The sequence below is a fragment of the Gymnodraco acuticeps genome, unplaced genomic scaffold, assembly GCF_902827175.1.
Source record: "Gymnodraco acuticeps unplaced genomic scaffold, fGymAcu1.1, whole genome shotgun sequence".
NCBI lineage: Eukaryota > Metazoa > Chordata > Actinopteri > Perciformes > Bathydraconidae > Gymnodraco > Gymnodraco acuticeps.
In genome coordinates, this window is record NW_022990015.1 from 65,846 (window position 1) to 93,763 (window position 27,918).

At 38.9% G+C, this 27,918-nt stretch overlaps 2 protein-coding genes across 4 annotated transcripts in view; one reads left to right on the forward strand and one right to left on the reverse strand.

The window, feature by feature from the left end:
* Positions 1-17,732, reverse strand: part of itprid2 (ITPR interacting domain containing 2) — a 38,463-nt gene extending 20,731 nt beyond the window's left edge. Inside the window, exons 1-8 of one of the 3 annotated variants that reach the window (XM_034213533.1) lie at positions 17,633-17,732; positions 12,470-12,601; positions 9,757-9,906; positions 8,165-8,207; positions 6,083-6,132; positions 5,792-5,845; positions 2,313-2,352; positions 2,107-2,202 (exon numbers count right to left, since the gene is read on the reverse strand). In XM_034213533.1, coding sequence (XP_034069424.1) covers positions 2,107-2,202; positions 2,313-2,352; positions 5,792-5,845; positions 6,083-6,132; positions 8,165-8,207; positions 9,757-9,906; positions 12,470-12,601; positions 17,633-17,711 — 644 coding nt within the window. In that variant the 5' untranslated portion in view covers positions 17,712-17,732. The remainder of the gene's footprint in view (positions 1-2,106; positions 2,203-2,312; positions 2,353-5,791; positions 5,846-6,082; positions 6,133-8,164; positions 8,208-9,756; positions 9,907-12,469; positions 12,602-17,632) is intronic. The other 2 variants (XM_034213534.1, XM_034213535.1) reach the window with 2 other exon arrangements.
* Positions 17,733-22,933: 5,201 nt separating this feature from the next.
* Positions 22,934-27,050, forward strand: neurod1 (neuronal differentiation 1). Its single transcript, XM_034213589.1, has 4 exons — positions 22,934-23,016; positions 24,675-24,926; positions 25,415-25,644; positions 25,953-27,050. The coding sequence occupies exons 2-4, from the start codon at positions 24,697-24,699 to the stop codon at positions 26,510-26,512; spliced, it is 1,020 nt and encodes a 339-aa protein (XP_034069480.1). The 5' UTR covers positions 22,934-23,016; positions 24,675-24,696; the 3' UTR covers positions 26,513-27,050.
* Positions 27,051-27,918: the final 868 nt, after the last annotated feature.

Below are 27,918 nucleotides of genomic sequence, written 5' to 3' on the forward strand. Positions count from 1 at the left end.
GTAGTTAGTTACATATTAAATAAGTGGGGTAGTGGCTGAGCCTCTCCTCAGCAGCCTCACCTAGAGGTGGAGAACAAAATAAACCTGACCAGGAGGATCAGACCATCAAGGAATTAGGAAACGTGTTTTTGTTTGTATTGGGGGGGCTGTGTCTCATAAGGATGAGTTGGCGTGTACCAATCTGAAGGTCCTGGTTCAACCCCCCCCCCCTGTGGTGATTAGTAAAATTGGTAACTTTTGTGGGTATTGGAAATTAAATTGCAGGGATAAGTCAAATTTGCTTTAATTCAACGATCGCAGGAGGAACTATATGATGTAGTAAACTTAGTCTTGCATTGAGGCCTACTGATTTTCCTTTACAGCAAATGTTTAATTATGTTTGTAATGCCCTATAGGGGCTTCATGAAGATATGTTGTATTATTACTGCTCTCTATGGATTATTAGGTTTTCTCCTCATCACACATAGAAACCAATCTAGCTTTCAATCTGCTGCAAAACTTCTTCTTTTTTTTTTTTTTTAAACACAGCATCTCTCAAGTCCTTCGAACATTTTTAAAAACTGTGGATGGATTACCCATGATGCACCACCGCATAGCCCATAATGAACCAGTACACACACAATACACCAATGACCTCCAAACGCTGGAGTAATGCCCAAACGCTGGAGAAATGCCCAAACCCTGGCACCATCAGCCCCCTGCTGTGACCTCATCCCCGCTCGACCGCCACCACCAATAAATCCAAAAGACTCCTTCCCACCACAAACACTTTGTTCAAGAGTAAAGCCTCCAAACACAGATCTACTGATGATGCACCGCAGACATTAACAAACACAAACACACCAGCTTCAATCATCATAGAGATCTGGAAAAGTGTATCCCCCCACATTTCTGAGAGAGCAGTGATACTGTGAGCTGTTATTGTTCAAACCATGCAAACTCCACTAAAGGAGCTCTGAGAAAGGTCTGGTTTTTTGTAAGTATTCAATCAGAGAAACTAACCACAATGGTTCAACTCAACCAACTCCTTATATATTTACATCTTTATATACAGCAAATTCTTGTATGAGTGGTTCCCAATGTTCTTTTTATTTTTGACCCCCTAAAATGAAGCAATGTCTACCAATGACCATAGCCTGACCAACACAGGACTTTTGAGACCCATATCGCCCAAAACTAAAAAGAATGTGTGAATAAAAGTGTAGATACCCTCAAACTGAGGGTGGAGATACTCAGAAGGAGGCAGTTTATTTTTGATAAGCCTGCATGTGACAAAGCTGAATGGCTTTTTGAAACATGTTTTCTGACCCACGCAGCCCACAAATTCTGTCTTATTTCACACTTTATGCTTTGTAGGGCTGCTCGATTATGGCAAAAATCATAATCTCGATTATTTGGGTCAATAATTGATATCACGATTATTAAAAACGATTATCCATTTACTTTGAAAACATCAATTTAATGGAGAATTTTTTTTTTAACAGTATGTTTTTAACAGTTGATTACCCTGAACCTTAAGTATAATTCAACTGAAAAAACAATAAAAAAAAAAAAGTAATAATAATAAATAAATAATCGTTTTATTTCGATTACGTTGTTTTCGTAATCGTTGCAAGCCATAATCGTAATTGCCATTAAAATACGATTAATTGAGCAGCCCTAATGCTTTTTTAGGAAACCCAGAAACACAAATGTATGTAAGACGTTCTTCCTGTCCTCTTTAATAGAGCTCTGATATGATCGTGGGAGAGTGAACACTAAACACTAGGCTGATATCAATGACAATTACAAATAGTGGTGCTGGATTACTGTGCATGCTGAATCATCTCCTGTGAATCCCTTATGGAAATGGCAGCGTTAAAATAACATAATTGTATTGAGAAATGGTGACTGAATGTAAAAAGACGAGGGGGTGGTTTCCTGCTCAGTTTGTAAAATGTGAATAACTTTTTGGTTGTGTAAAAAAAGCTCTCTTTCGAGTAGCTTGATTGGCTTGAAGTTTAATAACAGCCCTCTGTGCCTCTGCTGCTCTCTACCTGAGATCACTGCGTTACTTCCTGCAGAAACCTCCATGAGTCTGAGTGGAGACTGACGAGGGGAACTGACCTGGACACAGTGCTGCTCTTCCCTGATCCTGTGGAGTTCATACTTCTTGCTCTCTCTTTATACTGACTCCTCTTCTGATCCGCAGCAAGCCCAAAGCTACATATTGACATACACACAGAAGCAATAACACACATACACAGAGTTATCAACCAGCTGTAATCATCTGTATTTACTCAAAGTAGAGAATTAAATACATGTTTACTCACCAGGATTCAGATGTATTGTTACTGGACTGAAGGTGGTTGGCTGCAGAAAAAAAAAATAGGAAATTAAGATCATTCATGTATCAATAAAAAACAACATATATACATTGTCATGCAAAGGATGATTATTTTCTATTATGAATTGATTGGTAAATATTGTTTTGTGAAATCTGTCCACATAAAGTGCTTTGCCTTCTTTTAATGCAGAGTTTTGCTTTTTTGTGTGGAAATAGTTTATCAAGATGATGGTCTTCTTGTATTTATGCAACTATAAGAGCAAAAGCCTGGTCTTGTGCATGTCCCTGCTCTAGTGAAGGAAATTCGCTTCCCAAGAGGATAGGTTCATGTTAGGTCTTATAAAGATCTGCTTTACAATAAGATGAGAGCTTCAGATTGTCTGGCTAACAAGCCAAGTAACTACAGTAAGTACTGAGCATGCCAAACAGGTATTTTCAACCAACTCATGGTGTGAGGGGTAAGCTTCATTAACTAGCTAGCTATAACAGATGTCAGACAGTTGTCATTTCAATGAGCATAACCAAAGCTTATTTAAATAATATTAAATACATACGTTATAGGGCATACATCTGCTGCAGTTCTGACTTTAAGAATGAATGTAGCGTGTTCACTTTCACTCAGTCAGAGATCTGCAATCACTCATCGCCAGATGCAGGTTTGACCGTTTTATTTTTCATTCAAAGGAACCTGTTGGGACATGTCGTCACGCCACTGTCTGTCTGAGTTCCTCTCTCTATTTTCTCCACTTAATTTAAGCTGACAATCTTCTTCTTTCTTTAAATGCAGTGTCATTATCTGTTTTAAAGGACCCAAAACATCACAAACTCCCCTGCAAACTCTTAATTCCCTGGCTTATTTCCATCTATTCACCCTGAATCCTTTAATTAACTAATTCACTTCCATTATATTCACACAGTGACACTATGATCCCCTTCCTCCTGTCCTTATAATGTTTGACATCATTTAAGCCCATTGCGATCTGTTCATACATGACCTCTCTAAAGTCTTCTGCGCCACTAAAGCTGATGAATGTTATTAAAACATGATTAAAGCATTTACAGTAAGGACATAAAAAGATAAAGTGAGATTTAGGATGATGACAAGAAGTAGCCACAGCCACTCAACTAAAGAGGTTTTCAAACAAAACCAAAATCTAAAAATAGTACCATTATCTTTTCTTCCTAATGTAACGTCCACATAAACGCAAAGCCAGTGAGCTCAAAAGAAGAAAGGTCGTGAGTGATCAAAGGTTGATGTTTGTGATGATGAAACATTAAGAGGCAACAGTAACATAGAAACTCAAACTCAGTCCTTGTGGTTACAATGGAGGAGAAGATTTAAGTCACACCAAAGTCCAAATACCTAATTCTTCTTTAGTTTAAAATGAAATAAAATGTTTTGTGCATCTTTTATAAATTCATACTGAAATGATTTTTCTATTTGGAAAAAAATGCTTTCCAATCCACTTAAAATATAAATTGTATGCAATTATTCTATCATAAATACATTTTTATTAACAATGGATCACATTATTACTTTGAAATGGGGCTGTTCTAAAGCTCAATCTGTATAACATTTCCACCTGACTCTGCATCTCCCTTGAGCTCAACAGGTCTTTTTCATGGCATTTCTCAGCACAATGTTTGTGTTTTACAGGATGAAAGCTAACTATTGTGCTTCACTTTCACTGGTTTCAATGCTATGTTTTAAAAACCCACTGCACACTAGCTGTCCAGCACCAAACTGTGTTCGGACATATTACCCAGATGTTGAACACAGTGTAGCATTCAGCAGCTAAAAAGTCTGATATTTTAGTTGGTAGAGACCAAACACAGAGCTTTAAGGTGAGTCAACATTGGAGGTATATTATAGGCTGCAATTAATAAGATTGCCTTAACCGCCTAACCATAACTGTATACATGCCAGACAAATGACAGGTGGCTATTATTCTGAAGAAGGCAAGATATGCAGAGAATCTGGCATACAGCCTAACAAAGCCTTCTAATAGTTATTGCACTTTGCCGGCACAGTTGTGCAAGACTAAAACATATTTCCTGAGAAAAACTTAGGCGAGGTGCTTCTATGTTGTCATGTCAGGTGAAATTACCATAGAACAAAAATCAAACCAGTTTTGCGAAATCAGGCTGAAGGACAAGTCGGATGTAATTGCTGAAAGATTGAATGACTTGATAGTTAATTATTAACGCCAACATGAATTAAATTGCATAGTTTCAGCACAAGATGAAGATAAATGAAGCGAAGGCTGCTGTTCCTGAACAAGTAGTCCCTGATCAAATCTATCCAACCTGCTGCCCCTCAGCATCAACTCATTAGCATCTATTCAGTCCCAGATCTCAGTCCCAGATCTCACACACACACAAGTGTCCCTTCAACATTTTCATTAGAGTCTATTCTTCACTCATAAAAACAAACACTTAACATCTATCTATCAGAGCTATGACTGATGTATTCACAGCAGTTCAGAGGAATGATGACACACACACACACAGAGGACTGTCAGTCAAGCATGCAGTGTGTTTCCACACCTCTGTGATTTGTTGACTTTTGCTTCATGAAGAAACAGGACTGAGGAATGAAGATGGAAGGAAGGAGGGATGTGAACCAAGTTCAGGGGATTATACTGACACTGTTGTGTTTGACATCTTTGCACATGTGATCAAGCTTTATGGTAATTGTATCAAAGGACACTTTGTACAACACAAAGTATGGATGGGCAATACGGACAAAATAAATTGCAATGTCTTTACGCAATTCCTTTGTAGTGATATTGCAACAATTTTGTAGGGTTGGTTTTGCTTTCAACAAATATTTAGAAAATACGATTTTTGATAGATAATTGGCAATAATGTAGATCTAATGACTAAGTCGGTAAAGAGCATCTATAACAGTTAGAAGGAAGCTAATGAAATTACATCACTGTACTTTAATGCAGCGCTTCAAAAAAGGAAAAAATAAAACATGCCATATTACGATATCCAAAACCTAAGAAGATATGAGTCTCATATCACTTTATCAATAATATATCGATACATTGCCCAGATCCCACATCCCATGACAATTATAGAAACTCAAAATCAAATAAGCAATGGCGTAACTTCACAACCTAGTCGGCATTTTGTTCTGGGCATTGTACATTTGTGCAAAACCCCATTTTTATATACTGTATATATTTGATATCAGCCTTGTATCAAAAAACGATTACGGTCAGGCTTAGAAAAAAGGTCATGTTAATGCTAAAACTATATAATCTACGGGCGATCAGAAAGCCCAACATCCATATTCTCATGTGAATCTGAGTAACATGGGGAAAATGTCAAATCGCTTGTTAGGCGGGTGGCGTCAGTTACTGTAAAACACATAACTATCTGAACACCGGGAAGGAACTTAACAATGAGCAGAGATCTGTAATCTTATTTGTATTGTGAGTTTTTCTGTGTGCTGACCTTCAGCTCCCAATGAAAGGTCATCTTCAAAGCTGCAGCCGTTCTTCTGCACTCCTGTTCACACGCAAGCACAAGCGCACATTTTGAGTAAGCACACAGAAGTAAAGTTACAAAATCCCTTCGATAACATCTCCATAGTTAAACAAGTAACCGCTAACAGTAACCAAAACAAATTCACTTAGTCAGTCATGATGGCACAAGTGTTTAGTCAAAAAGCAAAGAGATGTGTCCTAACAGGTTGGGGTCCTCACAATGTAATATATAAACAATAGACACAGAAATGAGGATTACCTTTGCTGGGAGAAGCAGTCTGGTCATCTAAGGAGGCTCCCAGGGGAGTCCTGGCCAAGAGACAAAGAGACAGTGTTGGAAATTCACCCAAACCATAAACTAACCATTAAAAACATAAACATCCAAAAGACTTTGAGGGTGTGGGCTTACATAACAAATATGAAACACCCTTAATGCTCATCTACTGTTATATCACTGCAACTTAAAATACCTTGAGGGAAAGTCCTAACCAGGCAAAACTAAGTACAAACAAACGAGGCAATCATATTTCTCCTAGGATTATCCCTGGTTAAACTGAGGGTAATAATTGACTAATTCCTGTTTGTGACATTCTCATTAGCCCGTGTTAAGTACTGACTAAGCTAAAGTAACTTTTACAACCTACAGTAAAGGCCAATCCAATGCTCTGGCTAAGTATACCCTGATAACTCTTTGACAAATAAATTACAGACCAATTGAATGTCCGAATTAAGGTAACAACTCCAATTTAGTCAGGCTGATGACAGCTATGTCAACGGTGGGTGCCAACCATCTCAGGCTAACTACCAGTTTAACTATAGCAACATCAAAGGTATCTTCCTGACAGATAAAGGCCAAGGCTTAGTAACACAGGCTGACTGCCTATCAGGCTAGGGCTATGTAACACATGCTAACTAGCTGTATTGTGAAGGCTATCCCAGGATAGCTCCTGGTCAGATCAGTCTACTTATTATTACCACCCACTACTGACCATGCTAGACTGAGCATCCTAGGCTTACTCTTGTTTTTTTGGTACCAGTTCCAGGTTTCCTACTGACCAGACTAGTTGTCCCAGGCTAACTAGCAGACACAACAGATCGGGCAAGTTGACAGCAGCAGTAAGCAAGCAGTTCTGATCTGCTGTGTGCAGCCAGATGCTGGGAAACACTGAGCTGTTACACAACCTGCCACTCTTATCAATGGTACAAACTTCATCACACACACACACACACACACACACACACACACACACACACACACACACACACACACACACACACACACACACACACACACACACACACACACACACACACACACACACACACACACACACACACACACACACACACACACACACACACACACACACACACACACACACACACACACACACACACACACACACACACACACACACACACACACACACACACACACACACACACACAAACACACACACACACACACACACACACACACACACACACACACACACACACACACACACACACACACACACACACACACACACACACACACACACACACACACACACACACACACACACACACACACACACACACACACACGTGTAACAGTGTGCAGTCACAGTGTTTGCTTAACCTACCAGTTTCCACCGGCAGCCATGTTGGCCTCAGGCCCCTGCGGCTGTTGCTATAGTAACATGTGATTCTGATTCTGCTGGTCATGTTGCCACGGTGAGGTTGCATAGCACCACAGGGTTGTGAGTGACAGCAGTGAACAGTGTGAGTGTGTGATAACAGTGTTAACTCAGCAGGAGAAATCCCTCCTCTGTTTACTTTCTTTCTTTCTGCCTTTCTTTTCCGTCTTCTGTCGGCTTCTTCCTGCGTCTTGCTCTCCTCTTTCTCTGCCTGAACAGCTCTATGTGCCCTATCTCTGGGCGTTGGTCTGCGTGTGTGTGTGTGTGTTCTGTGTGTTGGATGTCTGGGAGTGGCTGTGAGTTGGTTCTACGTCAGCAGCTGATAACAACGGGTACTAAACACACACAACTCCAGACATTGGAAAAAATATATCAATAAACCAGCAGGAAAACCAGTTCGCCACTAAAACCAGTTAGTCATTATTTTAAGACCATATCCTCGGTGTTTCCTAATTAAGTCCAGGAACTACTAAGTCCATTTACTGTACATTCCTGATTATCATTTCTAACCAATCAGCAGTTTTGTGATTACATTTCAGCTAATTTTGTACATCAACATTCATGAAACTTGCTGCACTCAACATCTGTCAGCTACATTTTAAACAAATAATAAAGTACAGATTGATCTGGAAAGTCATTGTTTTGGTCAGGTACTGTACCTGCATTTAATCAGCCAGCTGGCGATGTTGTTAGGCACTTGCCCTGGCAGAGAGAGACAGATGAACATGTTAAAACAGTAGGCCGCTGCTGTGTGCAACAACGATTACAACATGCTATAAAACATTGGCTTTGTGGGGATGCAGTGAAGCACAGCTGTACTTTGAGCTACCGTCAGAACACTTACCTGCTCGTAGCCACAATGCAAATAAGCTTACGTGTTGCAGGTATATTGTTTACGGTGTTAGTTTAACGTGTTAGCTTAATTACATTTGCTAACAAACATGGCGTCCTCTATGATGACACTTCTACGTGATGCTGCTGTGTGCGTTTTACAGTGCGCACTCACAATATACTCGTTAATGAGCAAAGTCCATCTCAGAACCCAATTCAAAGTACTGGTCTTCACATATAGAGCTGTCCATGGCCAAGCCCCAGCCTACATCAATGACCTTATCCACCCGCACATCACAACCCGGGCCCTGAGGTCCTCTGAGCAAGGCCTCCTAAGGGTGCCCCGAACCAGGCTAAAGACTAAGGGTGACCGTGCCTTTGAGGTGGTGGCCCCAAGGCTTTGGAACAAACTCCCCCAGATAATAAAAACCTCGGCCTCAATAGAGATTTTTAAGGGGCAGTTAAAGACACACCTGTTCCGACAGGCCTTTGGGTCGTCGTCGGAGGTAAGTTAGTGGCTGTCTTTATTTTATTGGTGTTTTGTCGTATGTTTTATCCTATGTATTACCTGCTGCTATTTTATGCCTTTTATTCTAAATTTTATAGTTGTACTTTGAATTGTGTCCTGTGTACTATACTGTAAAGCACTTTGTACATCCGTGTTGAGAAGGGTGCTATATAAATAAAGTTTTACTTACTTACAAAGTACAGCATGTTTTCTATCATGTGTATAATTTACAGTTTAATAACCTTTTTTAATGGCTGTTTTTTCCCTTTTATATATTTTCATAGAAATAAATTGTCACCCATTTACTTTAAAACAGTCGGTTTACAGTTGCGGAGTGTAGCAGACATTAGAGGAACTGCTGCGTGACTGGGCTGGGTTTACCTGGCCACATCAATATTTATGTTTGCAGACGGACGTGTTTTGTTTGCTGAAAATATTTCACACATCAATGTTCTCATATGACTGATTACTCACTTCCATGTTTGTTATGTTCTATAGTGTCATTTTGAAAGTAAATATGCTTATTTGTTACATGTTAACTCGTCAAGACTCCCAGTTCTGTGGCAGACTGGGAGCCTGCCTTTAAAGATGTGAAAACAAACAAAAGAAACTCATGAGTGCTCTCTGCAGACACTTTTTCTAAGATATCTCAAATACTTAATACCATCTGCCTTTCTGTTTTGCAACTTCCTGACGCTCATCAGTCGACTTATGGCAATACTGACATGACTGTGATAAGGTTAAATTGTCTGATAATGGGCAATGAGTGTCACTTAACTGAGGTGTCTAAAAGAAAAAGAAAAAAAAAAATAATAGTACTTTCTCAGCAGACATATGGTTAACATGAAACACAGTAACATTTAATATTGTTAAAATATCCCCAGTTACATCTACAGCTGAGGTCAGTCTAACCTGTTTCCTCTGAGGGTGTTTGCTCTTCCCCGGCCCTCTGGTTCTGTTGGGGTCCCTCTTCTTCTGATTCTAGCCAGGTGGAATCTTTGCTCTTTGCCCATGCCCGACGGCGCAGACAGGCTACATTGTAGTCTGCCTGCACTCTAGGATCTGAGGATCAATCAAGCAAACTGTCAGACAGCCGGACTACCATGAGTCATCAATCAGGTTTGGCAGGTATTCAACCGGACTGACAGAAACTACACTGAACAAAAATATAAATGCAACACTTTTGTTTTTGCTCCCATTTTTCATGAGATGAACTCAAAGATCTAAAACATTTTCTATATACACAAAATAACCATTTCTCTCAAATATTGTTCACAAATCTGAAAAGATCTGTGATAGTGAGCACTTCTCCTTTGCCGAGATAATCCATCCCACCTCACAGGATCACAGCATGATTATTGCACAGGTGTGCCTTAGGCTGGCCACAATAAAAGGCCACTCTGAAACGTGCAGTTTTGCTTTATTGGGGGGGTCTGGGGGGGTCCGAAAACCAGTCAGTATCTGGTGTGACCACCATTTGCCTCATGCAGTGCAACACATCACCTTCGCATCAGGTTGTTGATTGTGGCCTGTGGAATGTTGGTCCACTCCTCTTCAATGGCTGTGCGAAGTTGCTGGATATTGGCAGGAACTGGAACACGCTGTCGTATACGCCGATCCAGAGCATCCCAAACATGCTCAATGGGTGACATGTCCGGTGAGTATGCTGGCCATGCAAGAACTGGGATGTTTTCAGCCTCCAGGAATTGTGTACAGATCCTTGCAACATGGGGCCGTGCATTATCATGCTGCAACATGAGGTGATGGTCGTGGATGAATGGCACAACAATGGGCATCAGGATCTCGTCACGGTATCTCTGTGCATTCACAATGCCATCAATAAAATGCACCAGTGTTCGTCGTCCATAACATACGCCTGCCCATACCATAACCCCACCACCACCATGGGCCACTCGATTCACAACATTGACATCAGAAAACCGCTCACCCACACGACGCCACACACGCTGTCTGCCATCTGCCCTGAACAGTGAAAACCGGGATTCATCTGTGAAGAGAACACCTCTCCAACGTGCCAGACGCCATAGAATGGGAGCATTTGCCCACTCAAGTCGGTTACGACGACAAACCGGAGTCAGGTCGAGACCCCGATGAGGACGACGAGCATGCAGATGAGCTTCCCTGAGACGGTTTCTGACAGTTTGTGCAGAAATTCTTTTGTTATGCAAACCGATTGTTGCAGCAACTGTCCGAGTGGCTGGTCTCAGACGATCTTGGAGGTGAACATGCTGGATGTGGAGGTCCTGGGCTGGTGTGGTTACACGTGGTCTGCGGTTGGATGTACTGCCAAATTCTCTGAAACGCCTTTGGAGACGGCTTATGGTAGAGAAATGAACATTCAATTCACGGGCAACAGCTCTGGTGGACATTCCTGCTGTCAGCATGCCAATTGCACGCTCCCTCAAAACTTGCGACATCTGTGGCATTGTGCTGTGTGATAAAACTGAACATTTTAGAGTGGCCTTTTATTGTGGCCAGCCTAAGGCACACCTGTGCAATAATCATTCTGTGTAATCAGCATCTTGATATGCCACACCTGTGAGGTGGGATGGATTATCTCGGCAAAGGAGAAGTGCTCACTATCACAGATTTTTTCAGATTTGTGAACAATATTTGAGAGAAATGGTTATTTTGTGTATGTAGAAAATGTTTTAGATCTTTGAGTTCATCTCATGAAAAATGGGAGCAAAAACAAAAGTGTTGCGTTTATATTTTTGTTCAGCGTATGTCTGATCAAACCCACACATCAGGTGGGTCGAGCTAGGTGATCATATGCAACAATTCTCGCAATGTATAACTTTTTCAACCATCACTTTGATAAGGGACAATAAAGACTGAGGCCCTAGCATTAATGAAAATGTAAAAGTCCATCCCCTTGCATTCCACTATATATACCCAGGGACTGCAGATGGTAATTAGCAAACTGCTATAATCTGGTACAAAGCCTCTTATCTCTGTTCTTTATACATGGTCACTAAACTAAACACATTTAAAGAGTCATGCTGTGTCTCAATGTTTATGCTTCCATTAGTATCGAGTACACTCGTACTTATTTGGATAGTCTGTGAATTTTCAAAGGGTATCGTTGTCTCAAATTGTAGCAAACTGTTCAGACAACAAGGTAGTGTTTTTTAGGTTAAAAAATAACCTGAATAAAAAAATGTATATATAACTTTTATTTGTTTAGTGGTGTTCACAGGAGAAACCCAAACTACTGCTGGTCCCTCCTCTTCCGCAACATGCTAATATGCCGACCGCAGAGGGTGAAAGAGTCTAGCCTTCCACACTCATCTTTTTGACCATCTTGAGTGCAAAATCAGGTTGTCAAATCATTCTCAGTGTGAATGCAAGTCTAAGTACAGGAGTGAGCAAATTGAGACACACTGTCATTGTTGCCCTGTATTCATTACTTTAAGCAATTCAAATGTATTTATCTGTTTCCTTTAGCCAACTGTATACGATACTTGAAGACAATTATTAAAGCTTTTTATCAGTTAACAATATTTTTTTTAAAAACGGTAATCCATTGTTTTCATCTTCTATTAAAAAAACCTTTTTTTAAATGTCTTATGTTGACTACTTTTTTAACTGTGAGATGACCCACCTGGAGCAGTGCTGGTGTCCATGGCCAGAGATCCACTCTCCATATCTGCCTGTCTGTGTGTCTGGTTGAGGGCCATCAGTCCATCAGAGGAGACTGGCGACTCTATAGGAACATCAGCAGCAGGTAACACTCCTGAGCAAGAGAGAGATAAAGCAATAATAAAAAGAGAAGAGAATATATCTGAAGCACCAAATAACACATCATGCTGCATTATCAGTCCCTGATTGAAACATGCAATGCAGACGCAAACAGTACACAGACATAACAAGCTACACATACAGTACATAAAACACATAATTCACTCACAATAAAAGCTTTAAAATAAGCTATTAATTGGAGCGTCTAAATAAAAGTGTGTTCAAACCTGGACAGTTGAAACAGAGCGAGGGTGTTTTTGGTGACATGAGAAGTGGCTTCTATTATTGATGACTGAGTTACCCACGCTGAGACCAGCTGCGATTACACAAACACATGGCAAACATACTGGACTTCTTTTCTTTTACATTGTGGTGTTGCTGCTTTTACTTTAGTGAAGCATTTGAATCCTTATGAGTTTTGTAGTTTTCAACAGCTCATCTCTCAAATGTCATGCATCCTTCATCACATGAACATGGGCTTTTCCGAACAGTTATTTGGTTTGTAAATGTTTCTTATGTATGAAACAAGCTTCAAGTCTCTGCAAGTTGATTCATCATAGAAATGAGCTGAGACCAGAAGCTGCCTGAGGTGTCACGAGATCAATCTGAACCCTGATAAATGATCTGCGGTAACAAGCGGTGTGTGGCACATCATTGTATGTTCATTTAATGCCTTCAACCAGAATTATCTCTAAGAAACATCACCGCTGGACCAACATCAGGAACGTTGTACCAACACAGGAAGGCACACCTCTTAGACATGTTTTTTAGGACTTAAATACATTTATTTTTCATCATAAACTGTGAGGATTTTTTCATTAATATCTTCTATTATTCATGTTGTGTATATAATGGGGACGTTTTCAAATGTATGCATGTTCTATCAGAAAATAAAAGCCAAAGAAACAACAAAGATCAGTTATGCTGGACTGAAATATATGTTTGATGGATGCCATGAAGTTTTGTTCAGACATTCATGTTCCCCTCAGAATGAAACATCGAGGGTCACCATCAGTTTAAAATGTCACTTTGTCCAACACTACACACGTAATGACACCCCATCAGTCTCAGCTGCACTTTGTACTTTGATAAATAGCAAATGTTAGCATGGTAACACACTGTAGTATCAAAGCAAATATTATACCTGCTAAACATTTGCATTTTTATTGTCAGCATGTTGACATTAGCATTCAGTATCACTGTACCTCAATACAGCCTCACAGGTGGCTGTAGGCTATTAGTCATGCTGCTTGATAAATGAATGAAGCTTAATAATGTATTATGTTGTGATTATACTAAACCTTTTAAACAACATCTATGTTGGTGTTACCATATATACACTGCATATATAAACTAAACATATTTGATTATACATTTAATTAACTGATCCTATTTTTCCCCAAAGCAACTTACAATAAGTGCATTCAATCATGAGCTTCAACTAAGGCAACCAAATATCAAATATATAAACTGTAAATTGTTCATTTGGTTTTAGTATTAGTTTTTCCCCCAAAGGTTTTATCAAGAAAAATAAGAATCTAGTTCTTGTTTCTGCAATAAATGTTATATTTATTAGAAGAAAACAATAGGCATACGCAGCAGCTGTTCTCATTTCTTTGGCCACTTGTCCCTGAGTTCAGTCTGACAGGTAAAAGGTGACCGGCCACCAACCAGCCTTACCAACAGGAACAACACCAGAGTTTACTACTGAGGAAGTCTGTATGTAAACAGGAATGTAATAATAGGTTAGGCTACATGGTTACTAACAATAGCTAACACAGTGATACAGCCACAAAGCTGTTTAATAAAACTCAAGATTTCAATATGAAGTAAAGACAGGAGAAAACAAAGAGCTGGTGGGGTAGAAATAAAATAGTCCACATGGAAGAAAAAAAAGAGAAGCATGCAGCCAAATTGAAATGAGAACGTGTGAAACAGGAAACAAGTGTTTGGGATGAATAACAGAACAACTTCCTGTCTGAGATACAAGAGAGACAGATGGGAAAGATCCATTTATTTTTAGATTTCTCTTGTAAATGCAGAAAAACAACAACAGACAGACAGTGGGAGATCGAGTACAGCGAGTCTTGTTAACACACTTGTTAACCCCCCCATGTCTTTAAATGACTCCTTCAGGCTTAAAGGAGGCTACAAAGAGTTTGCATTGTCGTTCTTTACAGAGAACAGCAGCTGTGATACGTTTGGATTCTTATGGTTATCATAGGATTTAATGGTGAGAAGATGATGACAGGAGAGAAGTATCAAATCAATCTAAATAATTAATTATTATATATAATGGTTTCTGACTTCTCCTCTGACTATCTTTTAGCTCCATCTTTTAAAATGTCAAACATATAAACCAGTTAACACACCTTAACACTGGTAGGAAAACAGTTATGTATATGAGCAACAGTTAATGTGCTCAACTTAGACACCTAAAAACAATACATTTCCAACAATAACTGCGGATTATGTATTTGACATCATTGCATGAGATATAGTAATCTGACAAAATAATTGTTTTTCTCAGTCCAGAGTTCAAATGATCACAACTACCTTTTCAATCTCAACACTATTTTAGTCACTTTTGCACATCATAAAATCCCATTCTAATCATCTTTGGACTAATGCAAATGCTGTGTGAATAATTATAATGTGACGCCTCTTTGTATTATCAATTGCTTTGGTCATGTTTATCAAAATGTGCATGTGAGTTCATTCCATAAGTCATTACTTGCAAAATGGTCCAACCCGTCTTCGTAATCTGCCATGTGTCATGTATTAATGCTTTGCTCTATAAGTGGAATATGACTTTCACTTAATGACGGGGTATGTGGAAGACTGCAGTGTAATCCCCCCAAGCAGGGCTGCGTGTAATATTCTAACTATGTTATATTTTTTAAATATTGTATTTTTTACTTTGTGATATGTAGTTCTGTTAAAAGAAAGATATTGACTGTAGATAAATTACAGTAAATAGGGCATAAATGTGAATTCAGATAAATCTCTTGCAATGAATCTCCCATATGAAGTAAAGTGTAACTGTGTACTGTTGAAATGAATAAACCATATGTTATACAGAAAAATGCAGCCATGAGCATTTACAATCCTTGTCATGAAAAGGTTCATGATTTCCATCAGAAAATACTCAACATAGCTGCATTTCGACCAACTTGTTTGGAAACAATGACAGGACATGTCTTATCATTCAGATAAGACATAGCTATTTACTTTGGACGATAAACAAAGGATTTAGTGAAAGTGACACGCTTCTGCAGATAATCCATTGTGTGGTGCGCTTCTTAGGAAAGGATTTGAGAAGTGCACTTAATGTTTTGCAAATGTTGAGTATGATGAGTATGAAAAACTGAAATACGTTTAGTACATTTTCCTATTTAAACTGGATAACTTAAGTAACACATTTAATGAAAGAAGTTGACTTTAAAGGAGTCATTTTAAAGTGTGCTTTTATAACTTTTACTTAAGAAAGGATCTTAATACTTCCTTCACCACTGGCACTATTGCAATAAAGTGTAAAAATGTGAGGATGTTTTACTTTTCTCTGTTTTAAATCATTGTAAATCAAATGCCTTTGAGAGAAAAGGACCCCCCCGACTGTCATCAATTCTGACAGGAACCAGACTCAGAGGTTACGACTGTAGGAATAAAACCCTACTTACAGTCCTTTACCTTGAACCGATGCACAGAGAAACACTTAAACCTTCATCTCACTGACAATGTTTAACACTCACTGCAAACAGGCTTAAACAGAGAAGCGTGGGGACAAAGAGCCTGTTTACATCCCTGTTACATCACTGTTACTGTAAGCTGCAGGATGACACTATAAGATCAAACAGACGCTGAACAAAGGCTCTAAGTAGATCCTTATGTGCCGTTTTAAAGCATATGAAAAGCAGTTACTAGCTAGGGTCCGGTAAGCTGTGATGTATTTGAACTCTCCTACTTAAGTATTTCTTGTTTTATGAAAGGTAAACACTTTAAATAACCTTTTTTTATCCAAATACTACTTTATGTGTAATGCTTGATCTTACGAAGTCTTTGGATAATTCAACTTGTTGTAAATTGTTTGTTTCTGCCTGATTACTGCCATTATAGACTTAACAAATAACTTATTTAGAAAACAATAACCTGTTCAATCATAAAATAATGATTAAGTGCCTATTACTTGTGACTGAATATTTCTGCAGTGTAAGGCATCATTTACTTTTGGAAATAATGTAAGTGCTCCTTACACCACAGGTTTTCAATTGAGAATATAATTGTATTCATTTAATTTAAAAATAAAACGAGTTGCAGCCCTACTCGTGAGCAACAAACAAAATGTGAAAACACATTCAGAATACCATAGCCCAAAGTGACACCTTCAGTTGTACCATGGGAATTAAAATAATCCTAATAATTAAAATGAAATAAGCAAAGCCTCTCATTCGGAAAGCTAAAACCACTAATTGTTTTTGAAGGAAAAATGTTGATTTTTAAATGAATAGTTAATTGACTGATCATTTGAGTTGTAGTACTTAACTCTAATGTTGGGTAATTTAACATATCTTACTATGTTTTATGTGCAACAATCTTATTTAGCTAAGTTTGTTAAGTAACTAAAGCTCTCAGAAAAAATGTGTAGTAAAAATATCCAACTACAATGCAGTTGAGTAGGAGTAGAAAGCAAATACCTCAAAAGTGTACTTAAGTACAGTAACGTTAGTAGAACGTTCACCAGTGTCCATCTTCCACTCACATCACACATTAGATGCTGGTGTGAATCAACTCAACTTTAAATACCTACTGTCAAGTAAAAACCCCATTATTAAATCCACATGTGTGATCAAACTTTTCTCTTTTCGCTCGGACTGAACTTGTTTGTCCTGTTTAGTTGTTCGTGCTGTGACACGGAGGACAGGACTGACAGCAGAAAAACACAAACACACACTAACCACAGAAGCGGGACTTCCACACACAATAAGAGGTCATATTAGCGATAAGGTGAGAGGGTACAGGTACTCACCGTCATGTTTCTCCGCGGTTTTTGTCGCAGCTCCCAAACTGTCAAACTTGTCCAAACTTTTCTGAAAACACTCCAACATTCCTGCTTCCGCTTCCTGAAAGCAGCAGCAGGAGAGGGGGCGTGTCCGCAGCGCTGCAGCCGAGAAACAGCCACGCCTGCCGGACTGACTCCGCACACACAGCACGGCACGACGCTGAAGTTGGCTTCCGATTCAGAGCATCCGATTCGGCAGTTAAGGGGAAAGTTAAGGGACATTTAATTTACAGCGCTGAGCGAACAATCCTCCGTGTTTGAACCTCTTAAATCGCTGCATAGCCGATTTATTTGGACTGGATTATCCCAGAGAGTCTAAAGATTATTTATAACCCAGTTTGAGATTTGTGAAACCTTTATTCTATTTGTGAAAATACAAAAAAGGGAGATTTCAGTGCTTTTTTCACATGTAGACCACATTAGACCAGGTCCTGATCTGAAACCACTAGACCTAGACTCATCAAATCTGGACTGGATTATCCCAGAGACTCTAAAGATTCTTTATAACACAGTTTGAGATTTGTGAAATCTTTATTCTATTTGTGAAAATACAAGAAGGCATAAAGGCTTGCCCAGCTGGGAGGTTTGATTGATTGATTGAAAAGTTTATTAACAGCTTGTATATTGGGTACAGTACAGTACAGCTCAAAACATACAATTGTTAAGGGGATGCAGACCAGAGAAAGACTTTCGTCTTGTTTACATCAGGGTCCCCCATTTCCAATTCATCATATCATTTAAGACATATAAGACATATTTGACATACAGATGGCTTATTTACAATTAAATAAGCCATCATCAAATAAGGTTCACTCTCTGATTCTGATCCTGGCCTGCTGCAGCAACCTCAGCCTTCCACCTGTGTTTGTATTTTCACAAATAGAATAAAGGTTTCAAAAATATGAAACTGTGTTGTAAATAATCTTTAGCCTCTGTGGGATAATCCAGTCCAGATTTGATGAGTGTAGGTCTAGTGGTTTTAGATCAGGACCTGGTCTAATGTGGTCTACATGTTAAAAAAAAGCACTGAAATCTCCCTTGTTTGTATTTTCACAAATGAATAAAGGTTTCACAAATCTGAAACTATGTTATAAAGAATATTTAGACCCTCTGGGATAATCCAGTCCATATTTGATGAGTGTAGGTCTAGTGGTTTTAGATCAGGACCTGGTCTAATGTGGTCTACATGTAAAAAAAAAAAAGCACTGAAATCTCCCTTGTTTGTATTTTCACAAATGAATAAAGGTTTCACAAATCTGAAACTATGTTATAAAGAATATTTAGACCCTCTGGGATAATCCAGTCCAGATTTGATGAGTCTAGGTCTAGTGGTTTTAGATCAGGACCTGGTCTAATGTGGTCAGGATGCGAAAAAAGCACTGAAATCTCCCTTGTTTGTATTTTCACAAATAGAATAAAGGTTTCACAAATCTGAAACTGTATTATAAAGAATCTTTAGACCCTCTGGCATAATCCAGTCCAGATTTGATGAGTCTAGGTCTAGTGGTTTTAGATCAGGACCTGGTCTAATGTGGTCTACATGTAAAAAAAAAAAGCACTGAAATCTCCCTTGTTTGTATTTTCACAAATGAATAAAGGTTTCACAAATCTGAAACTATGTTATAAAGAATATTTAGACCCTCTGGGATAATCCAGTCCAGATTTGATGAGTCTAGGTCTAGTGGTTTTAGATCAGGACCTGGTCTAATGTGGTCAGGATGCGAAAAAAGCACTGAAATCTCCCTTGTTTGTATTTTCACAAATAGAATAAAGGTTTCACAAATCTGAAACTGTGTTATAAAGAATCTTTAGACTCTCTGGGATAATCCAGTCCAAATAAATCGGCTATGCAGCTATTTAAGAGGTTCAAACACGGAGGATCGTTCGCTCAGCGCTGTAAATCAAATGTCCCTTAACTTTCCCCTTAACTGCGGAATCGGATGCTCTGAATCGGAAGCTAACTTCAGCGTCGTCCGCACGGCGGAGGAGACGTGGATCCTTTTCATTGCCTTGTACAACGAAATGCGGTTAGAGTACCATCTGGTTGCATAAGAGAAAGAAAAAAAGGCTAGTGGAAGATGATGTGTGGGGTCTTAAAGAAAGACAGACAGACAAAAGAAAGAAAGAAAGAAAGAAAGTGGTGGCCTTGCTTTTATTTGTAGTACCCACATTTAACCACCAGGTAGAGACAACACACCATTGAACTGATGATCGTCTTTAAAGAAACGCTCTGATGCTCTGTGATGATTTAACAGCTGCAAAACACATTGATACAAAAATAATGAGGTATTTAAGTCCAAACTAAACCAGTGAAATGTTAATTATCTATGTACTCATTATGTTAAGAGTCACTCCCATTACCAGGACAATTATTTTCTCTTTTTTTATGTAATTTTAAAAAGTCAGAATTAGTATTATGCATTAATTTATTACTTATTATCTATATTAGATTGCGAAAAAAAGGCATTGATGTTTTACTCATACTGGATTGCAAAGATATTGATTTTTGAAATGCTTGCTTAAGTTGTTTCTTTATTTGTTTACCGTTTGTTTGGATTTTTGGGACTTCATCAAATTGACCTTTATTAATCCCTGTGGGGAATTTAGGAAATTATTCAAGATAATACATCTCAAGGAATATATAATAATAAAAACATACTAAAACACAGTTTCTTCCTTCACATGAGAAGTTACCATACATAGCCTACATATATATCTGCTCAAAACTACATAATGATAAGCCTGTTTTATATAAATGTAGGTTTATGTGAATATAAGAGAGGAGAGAGAGAGAGAGAGAAAGAGAGAGAGTTGTATGTGTGTGTGTGTGTGTGTGTGTGTGTGTGTCTGCGTGCCTGCGTGCATGCGTGTGCGTGTGTGTGCGTGTGTGTGTTGAGTTTCCAATGGTGGCTACCTTTTACATATGAATAAGGTAATTTGACCTTCTCCATGCACACAGCCTGAAGTATAGAATAATAGTTCTTATTCAACAGCATGTGGCTCTGCTGCTCGTTTACTTTGCTTAAAATAAGGCAACGCATGTTTATTTATATGGCACCTTTGAATACAAGTAAATTCAAGGTGCTTTATAAAAATGAAAACATTAAGAGCATAAAGACATAATGCATAATGGCATTTAAAAACAGCTAAATGTGTATCTCCCCTTAATTATTGTCACCTCACTGATGTTTCAAACTCTACCTCATTCCTGTTTCTGCTCCTGATAAATCTCTGTGAAATAATGTATTATCTGGATGTTTAAAACATAAACATTCAAAGCCACTAACAGCTTGGGTTTTGACTGAAAACATCAAATTAAACTGTGACTTTTGTGTGACCTGTTCTGGGTATCTGTGATTTTATTCTTGACTTTATAAAGGACTTCAACTAGAGAAAAGTATATCAGAACAAAAGTGTATTGTCATTATATATTATAGTCAACATTCATGAGCAGCACAGAGAGAAATCTGCAGTTGCATCAAGTGCATCAGTCCTTGGCTGATGTTAACCATTAGCAGCCAGAGGATGGGACAGACACTCTGGTCCTCTAAAGTTGCCCGGTAACCTCCTAGCAACCGGTGTTCTGTCACCACAGCAACCTCTTCACTGCAGCGCGGTCCAAAGTCTACTGCTTCTTTCCAAATAAGATGCAGCCAGAGTGGATAATGAATGCTGAAAGAGAGGGAAAGTCCCCCATTGGACCATGAGAGGTGCAGGAATGAGTCTTTAACACCAGTAAAAGTAAGCAGGTTTGCACCCATGTTCCTTAGTCTCAGAATCAATGGGATTTTATCGGGTTTTTGGTAGAATTAGCTTTGTTCGAACCACAAATGTAGCTTTCTTACTTAATGTGTTTTATCTAACAACTTCTGGACTTCCTCGTCAGAAAGTAAGAGCAGTTGTTCTTGAGAGAAACATACTGGCATCTTAGGTTTAGCTATAGAAAGTTATGATGTATGTAGTATACGCTTTTGAGTTGATTGACTTTCTTAAATATCAAATGTGTAAATAAATCACAATTCAAAATGAGAAACAAAAATAAATTACTTAACCACGATTCAAGGAGACTAAGGTTTTGCTAAAAAAGAGTTTGAACTATGTTGTGCAACCAAATTGACAGGAAAATGTGTTTGAATTAGGAAGGAAAGTTAAAGAAAGTTACAGAAATGTTCAAAGTCACTACCTCACATTGCTAATCAGAAATAAACAACTACCAACATTTGAAATGGCGGCAAAAGTAAAGGGAGCACCAAAGTTTGTGTACCAAAGTTTGCAGCAATCCATACAATAGTTGTTGTAGATTGGTCTAAAACAGTTGGCCTGATGCTGGCTCTAGAGGCAAAGTTATTAAAAGATAATCAAGGTTATTACAATCAGGGAATATGAATGTGAATGAAACAGCAATTCAACCAAAAAGACTGACCTGCTTGTGGCACGACAGAAAAGCCATGGGATCATCAAAGTCATCAGGATTCATCCTCTGGGGACCATGGATGTCTGTATTACATCTCATGGGAAACCATTAAGTGAAATATAAGCATTTGTGGATCCATTAGATTGTGCACATTTGTAATCACTTCCTGTTGGTTTGTCTTTTGTGGATTGAATCAAATCCAACGAAACACACCCATTTTTGCACCTCACATTTGTGGATTTCTTATTTGCAGATCAGCTGATTCAGGTGTCAATTGGGGGACTCAAGTTGACACCTGAACTTGCACCAACCAAAGGTATACTAATATGTGTAATTTCACCCAGGATGGATTGCAATCAGACCTGGTTATATTATATATTTTCATTAACCTTTACAGACTCAACTGTCAATATAATGATCACACCTTCCATTTCAAGAAGGATGTCTGGTGCGCATGCGTGGTTTAATGTGGCGACAGATGGTCATTTTTCCTCACAAAAAGAGAGAGAGAGGGAGAGGGAGAGAGAGAGAGAGAGAGAGAGAGAGAGAGAGAGAGAGAGAGAGAGAGAGAGAGAGAGAGAGAGAGAGCGCGCCTTGGATGATACAAATAAGATTTGTCACGTGATCCCCGGGGCCGTTTGAATGACGTCCACACCATATGGCGCGTGCCGGGAGGGCGTGGCATCGATATGCTAATTACACTCCATGCCCGTGTGTGTATGTGTCCGGTGTGTGTGTGTGTGTGTGTGTGTGTGTGTGGGTGTGTGTGTGTGTGTGTGTGTGTGTGTGTGTGTGTGTGTTTGGGATGCTGAGTATAAAAACAGCATCCTCCCACTCACACACCTCAGAAATCTCAGCGCAGATCACGCACAGTTACGCTCGGACACGCACATAGAGCGCGCGGGATGCATGTGATCTGACCAGCTTCTTACAACAGGTAGGTTTTATTATTTATTATAAAGAGTAATAACTTGTAGCCTACCTTTAATGATCAATTCATCCTCTGATTGGTTCTTCCTTAAGCACGATACATCTGATTAAATATTTATACCAAATGAATTATATATTAATGATAATTTAAAATAGAGAACAATTAACAGCGATTCATTCACTTAGTAGTCGTTGGCTCTACCTAAAAAAATAAACCAATATTCGTTATTTCCTCAATTCTGATTCGTTTTTCTCTCTTTCTTTAGTTAGTTTCTTTCTTTAGACTGTTCAATCATTCCTAAAATCATATAGATCGAGTTGCCGTCAGTCTATTCTCCTTTTCTGAATTTAAATATACAATTTCATTTTAAAAACGCGGGGGTCTTTTATTTTGTTATTTTGTTATTTTGTTTGACAAATTTGTTTCGTCTTTTTATATTCGATTTTTCTCCACCTGTTAGTCTGCAACATTTACTGGAGCAGTTTTTGGAAAACGGGAAGGAGACATTTATGATAATAATAATAATAATAATAATAATAATAATAATAATAATAATAATAATAATAATAATAATAATAATAGGTGTTTTCCTAATCTTTTAGCATATACTTTTAATCAACGTTGAAGTCGTGTTTTCAGACGTTTTTCGCCTAAATATTCCACTTTTAATATGAAAACTGGATATTTAAAACGGACTTGATTTTGTATTCACCTTTCAAATAGACAAAACTATTATTTGATTTACCAGAGATGCAGATTTAAACATTGTATTATTATCTAAACTGTATTAAGGGTTATTTCCGTATAGTCCGTTTCCCTATACGGATATATGAATGCTGTTTTATAACAGTTTGTGGATTTTATTCTTAAATCATATATCTAAAGGTCGTATATGTTGGTAAATGTGTGATTTGGTCTAAATCACTTTAAACTTGAGTTATTTATAATACAGTTGATGCTACTGACTGAATTATGCCTATTACTCCTTAGGCCAATATAAGCCTATATACGAATAATCAGCCTATACTTGAATACGCAATTTAATACGTATCAGAAAGCCTGATAATTTAAGATTTAAACCTGCAATTATTTTTATTTTCGTATATAAATAATATCATAGCGAGAGCTTTACAGCATTTGAAAAGAAACCCTAAAATCAGCTTAATTTATAGCCTATATTTATTTTAAGTAGGCCTCACAAACTACAGCAGCTCAATTTAATATTGGTTTTCTGCCATTTTATTTAGAAGAAAATAAAAGCTGCACAGCATGCTCACCGAGGATTGCCTTCAACAGCTGGAAGTTAGACCTGTCTGGTCTCGTGGTTATGAATATTTGTATTTGTAAAATAACAGATACATTCTGGGTTTATCTTATAAATCAAGATATTGCAAAATCAACTGCCAAACACGAGTTTGATCCCACAATTGAGTTTGTAGCAATATAAAAAAACATGTGAAAAAAGATTAAACCATATTATATACATTGGGAACTGAAGCTGTTATTGATACATTTTACTGTATAAAAGCCTTAAAAACAGTATAGAGAGTAATTTTTATATTATAACTCCCTTAATGGGCAGTTTAATTCTGTTTCTATTAATGAGCCTACAGAGATTAAGTGATAATGAGTTTTTAATTGTTTTCTAATGAGCATATTCATAGTCTCACACAGAGAATCAGCATCATGACCAGGTCTCTGCAGGAAGAGCAGGAGTCGGTGGGGTCGGAGGAGCAGCAGGAGCCTCAAAGCCCCTCAGAAGAAGGAGGAGAGGAAGAGGAGGACAGCCTCCTTAACCTGGAGGATGAAGACGAGGAGGATGATGGCGAGGAGGAAGAGGAGGAGGAGGACGGAGAGAACAAACCCAAGAGACGAGGTCCAAAGAAGAAGAAGATGACAAAGGCTCGTGTTCAGAGGTAAAGAAGATAGAAAACAAATATTATCAGCCAAAATGCACAAATATGTTTGTCCTGAGGGGGCGCTAGAGAGGAATCACATGTTCATTAAAATATAGAGGGTTCATCCTCTGAGGAACAGGATTGTGGTCAGTAGATTTGGGGAAATTGTACCCCTATACATAATCAGACACAGTGCACAAATGTAATGAAAATCATCATTCCTTTGAAAGGAATCTGGGTTGAAATGCAAAATGTTGGTTCCAAAACAGAACCATAAAGAACTTATTTGTGGATCTGAGATTTTGTTTAAATGGGAACATCGCACCAGTGCTTTATTACCAAGAGGATCTTCTCCACTTGCCCTCCTGCTCTTACGGTGACTAAATGTTGATTTCCATCCGACTCAATCTGGACATATTTTCTGTGATATGAATGACAATGAGTGTGATTTTATGTGTGATATTTGAAAACAGGACTAACATTTAATCTGCTTTGTTTTTCTGCAGGTTTAAAGTCCGTCGGATGAAAGCTAACGCTCGGGAGAGGAACCGCATGCACGGGTTAAACGATGCTCTGGAAGGTCTGCGCAAAATTGTCCCTTGTTACTCGAAAACCCAGAAACTTTCCAAAATCGAGACACTCCGCCTTGCCAAGAACTACATCTGGGCCCTCAGTGAGATCCTGCGATCTGGCAAGGCACCTGACCTCATGAGCTTCGTCCAGGCACTTTGCAAAGGTCAGCGTCATCTTATTGCATCAGAATGGGCTGGGTTGAGCTAGAACCAGAGACAGTGTGTTAAAAATAACATAAGGGGGATATTATAAATATATGTGGTCTCAACCAGTGACACTCACCAAATTCAAATTAAGATAGAAATTTCTCATAGCGCCCCCTTTTGCCAAAAAAGTATCCTTGGGCATTAGAACAAAATGAGTATATTTGTGTATAACAAAATTCACCAGTAAGCTAGCAGCGAGAATAGCGATGCTTATCTCTTTACAAGATGATATATCGGTATTGACTGATTTTTGTCTCTTTCTCAGGTCTGTCTCAGCCGACTACTAACCTGGTGGCGGGCTGCCTTCAGCTGAATCCTCGGACTTTTCTCCCTGAGCAGATGTCCGAACCATCGGTTCACCTCCCCCCACCCGGCACTGCCACCTATCCTGGACATTACTCTTACCAGAGCCCTGGGCTGACGGCCGGCCTGCCCAGCCCGCCCTACGGCACCATGGAGCCCTCACACATCTTCCACCAGGTCAAAGGTCAACAACCCTACCCGCTGGAGCCCTTCTTCGATGGCGTCCTGGTATCAGAGGGCCCATCGTTTGACCCGCCCCTCAGCCCGCCGCTCAGCATCAACGGGAACTTTGCGTCCTTCAAGCACGAGACTGTCGCTGGTGCTGACTACGACAAGAGTTTCTCCTTCAACGTACATTATGGGGCCGCAGGAGCTGGGGGTCACCCTGCCCTCTATGGCAGTGAGGGGTCCAACCCGCGGTGCAGTGAGCTGCAGGTGGACGGGCTGATGGGCTTTGATGGACACTCTCACCATGAGCGGATGATGAACGCCCAGCTGAATGCCATCTTCCACGAGTCCTGAGGAAGAGGAGGACAGAGGACAGAGAGCTGACCAGAGAGACAGTTATATGGACAGACAGACAGTTCTGTGTATGTCTATCATTTCATAGCTGTCTTTTATTTTTTCTCTTCTTTCATTCTGTGTCAGGCTCTACAACTCCTCATCATGAGGGCGCTGATGGCGATGTCATGTTGATGATGTAACCTTCTGTGTAGCTCTTCATCCTGCAGGAGACACTCTCTGAATGTCTCTTTGTTTTCCATATTATCACTCAAAAATAATCAATAAGCAATAATCTGGTGGAAACTATGCAATTTTGTTCAAATCTGAGCAACGCTCAGCTGATAATTCCAAATGTTGAAAGAATAAAGATTTCTCTATTTTTGGGTCTGTATGTAAGTTGGCTTTGAGCCGGAAATTGGGCCGAAGTGTTCATGTTGTGCTTTTTACTTTTTGCTTTTTATAACGTTCCTGTAGTATTCTGTCAACATTTCATGTGACTTTTGTTCATATTTTATAAGATAGATGTTTATAAAGGCCTTTTAATAAAAGGAATTCAATGTCATTTATCTGAGAGTCTCTGTTCATCAGCAACAACGCAACAAAACAACAGAACTCCAATTGGATCCTGCCCGAATGTCAATACACGACGAGTTGTGAGTGGTGAGAACGTGTCGGTTCAGTTCAGTTTACTTACATAACCAGGTTCTGCAGTTAAGTTTGCTCAATTCACTTCTGTCTAAATAACACATTTATGCAGGAAAATCTAAGCAGTCAGGTAGTATATTATATATATTGTTGTCAGTCTCCAGGATGCTTATTACTGCCACCAAGCATTTCATTTCCCAAAAAATCAACAATGGACTGGCTGATCCATCAGATGGATTTCTGCTTTTAAGATACATTGATAATTCAATTAGTGCATTGACATAACATTCACAACACTTGAACACCTAACACTCCCTCTACTTACAGTATTATATGACTGGTCTATTTAAAACTGATGTGTATTCTAATCTATCACACTATCAGCTTAAACAAGAATATGTCAAGATTGACCTGTTGGAGATTACGTTTTTATGTGACAACAGCGTTAATTAAAGTGGATTTAAGGCTCCAAGTTTTAATTAACACATGAGAAGAAAACACATATCTCCTTACAGAGAAAACCACGTTAACGTGTTAACAACATTATCCCACTATGTGTGCGTGTGTTTGTGTGTTTGTGTGAAGGGCACAGATGTTCGTTCTGCAGGCAAGATTTTAATTTATGAAAATGATCTTGTTTATGCATGAGAGCCCCTCTCTATATACACTGCTGTCTTGCTGAGTGTGTGTGTGTGTGTGTGTGTGTGTGTGTGTGTGTGTGTGTGTGTGTGTGTGTGTGTGTGTGTGTGTGTGTGTGTGTGTGTGTGTGTGTGTGTGTG

Coding starts and splice junctions, on each gene's coding strand:
- neurod1 (XM_034213589.1), top strand. CDS start 24,697: ATGACCAGGTCTCTGCAGGAAGAGCAGGAGTCGGTGGGGTCGGAGGAG. Junction 24,927..25,414: donor ACAAAGGCTCGTGTTCAGAG/GTAAAGAAGATA, acceptor GTTTTTCTGCAG/GTTTAAAGTCCGTCGGATGA. Junction 25,645..25,952: donor CGTCCAGGCACTTTGCAAAG/GTCAGCGTCATC, acceptor TCTCTTTCTCAG/GTCTGTCTCAGCCGACTACT.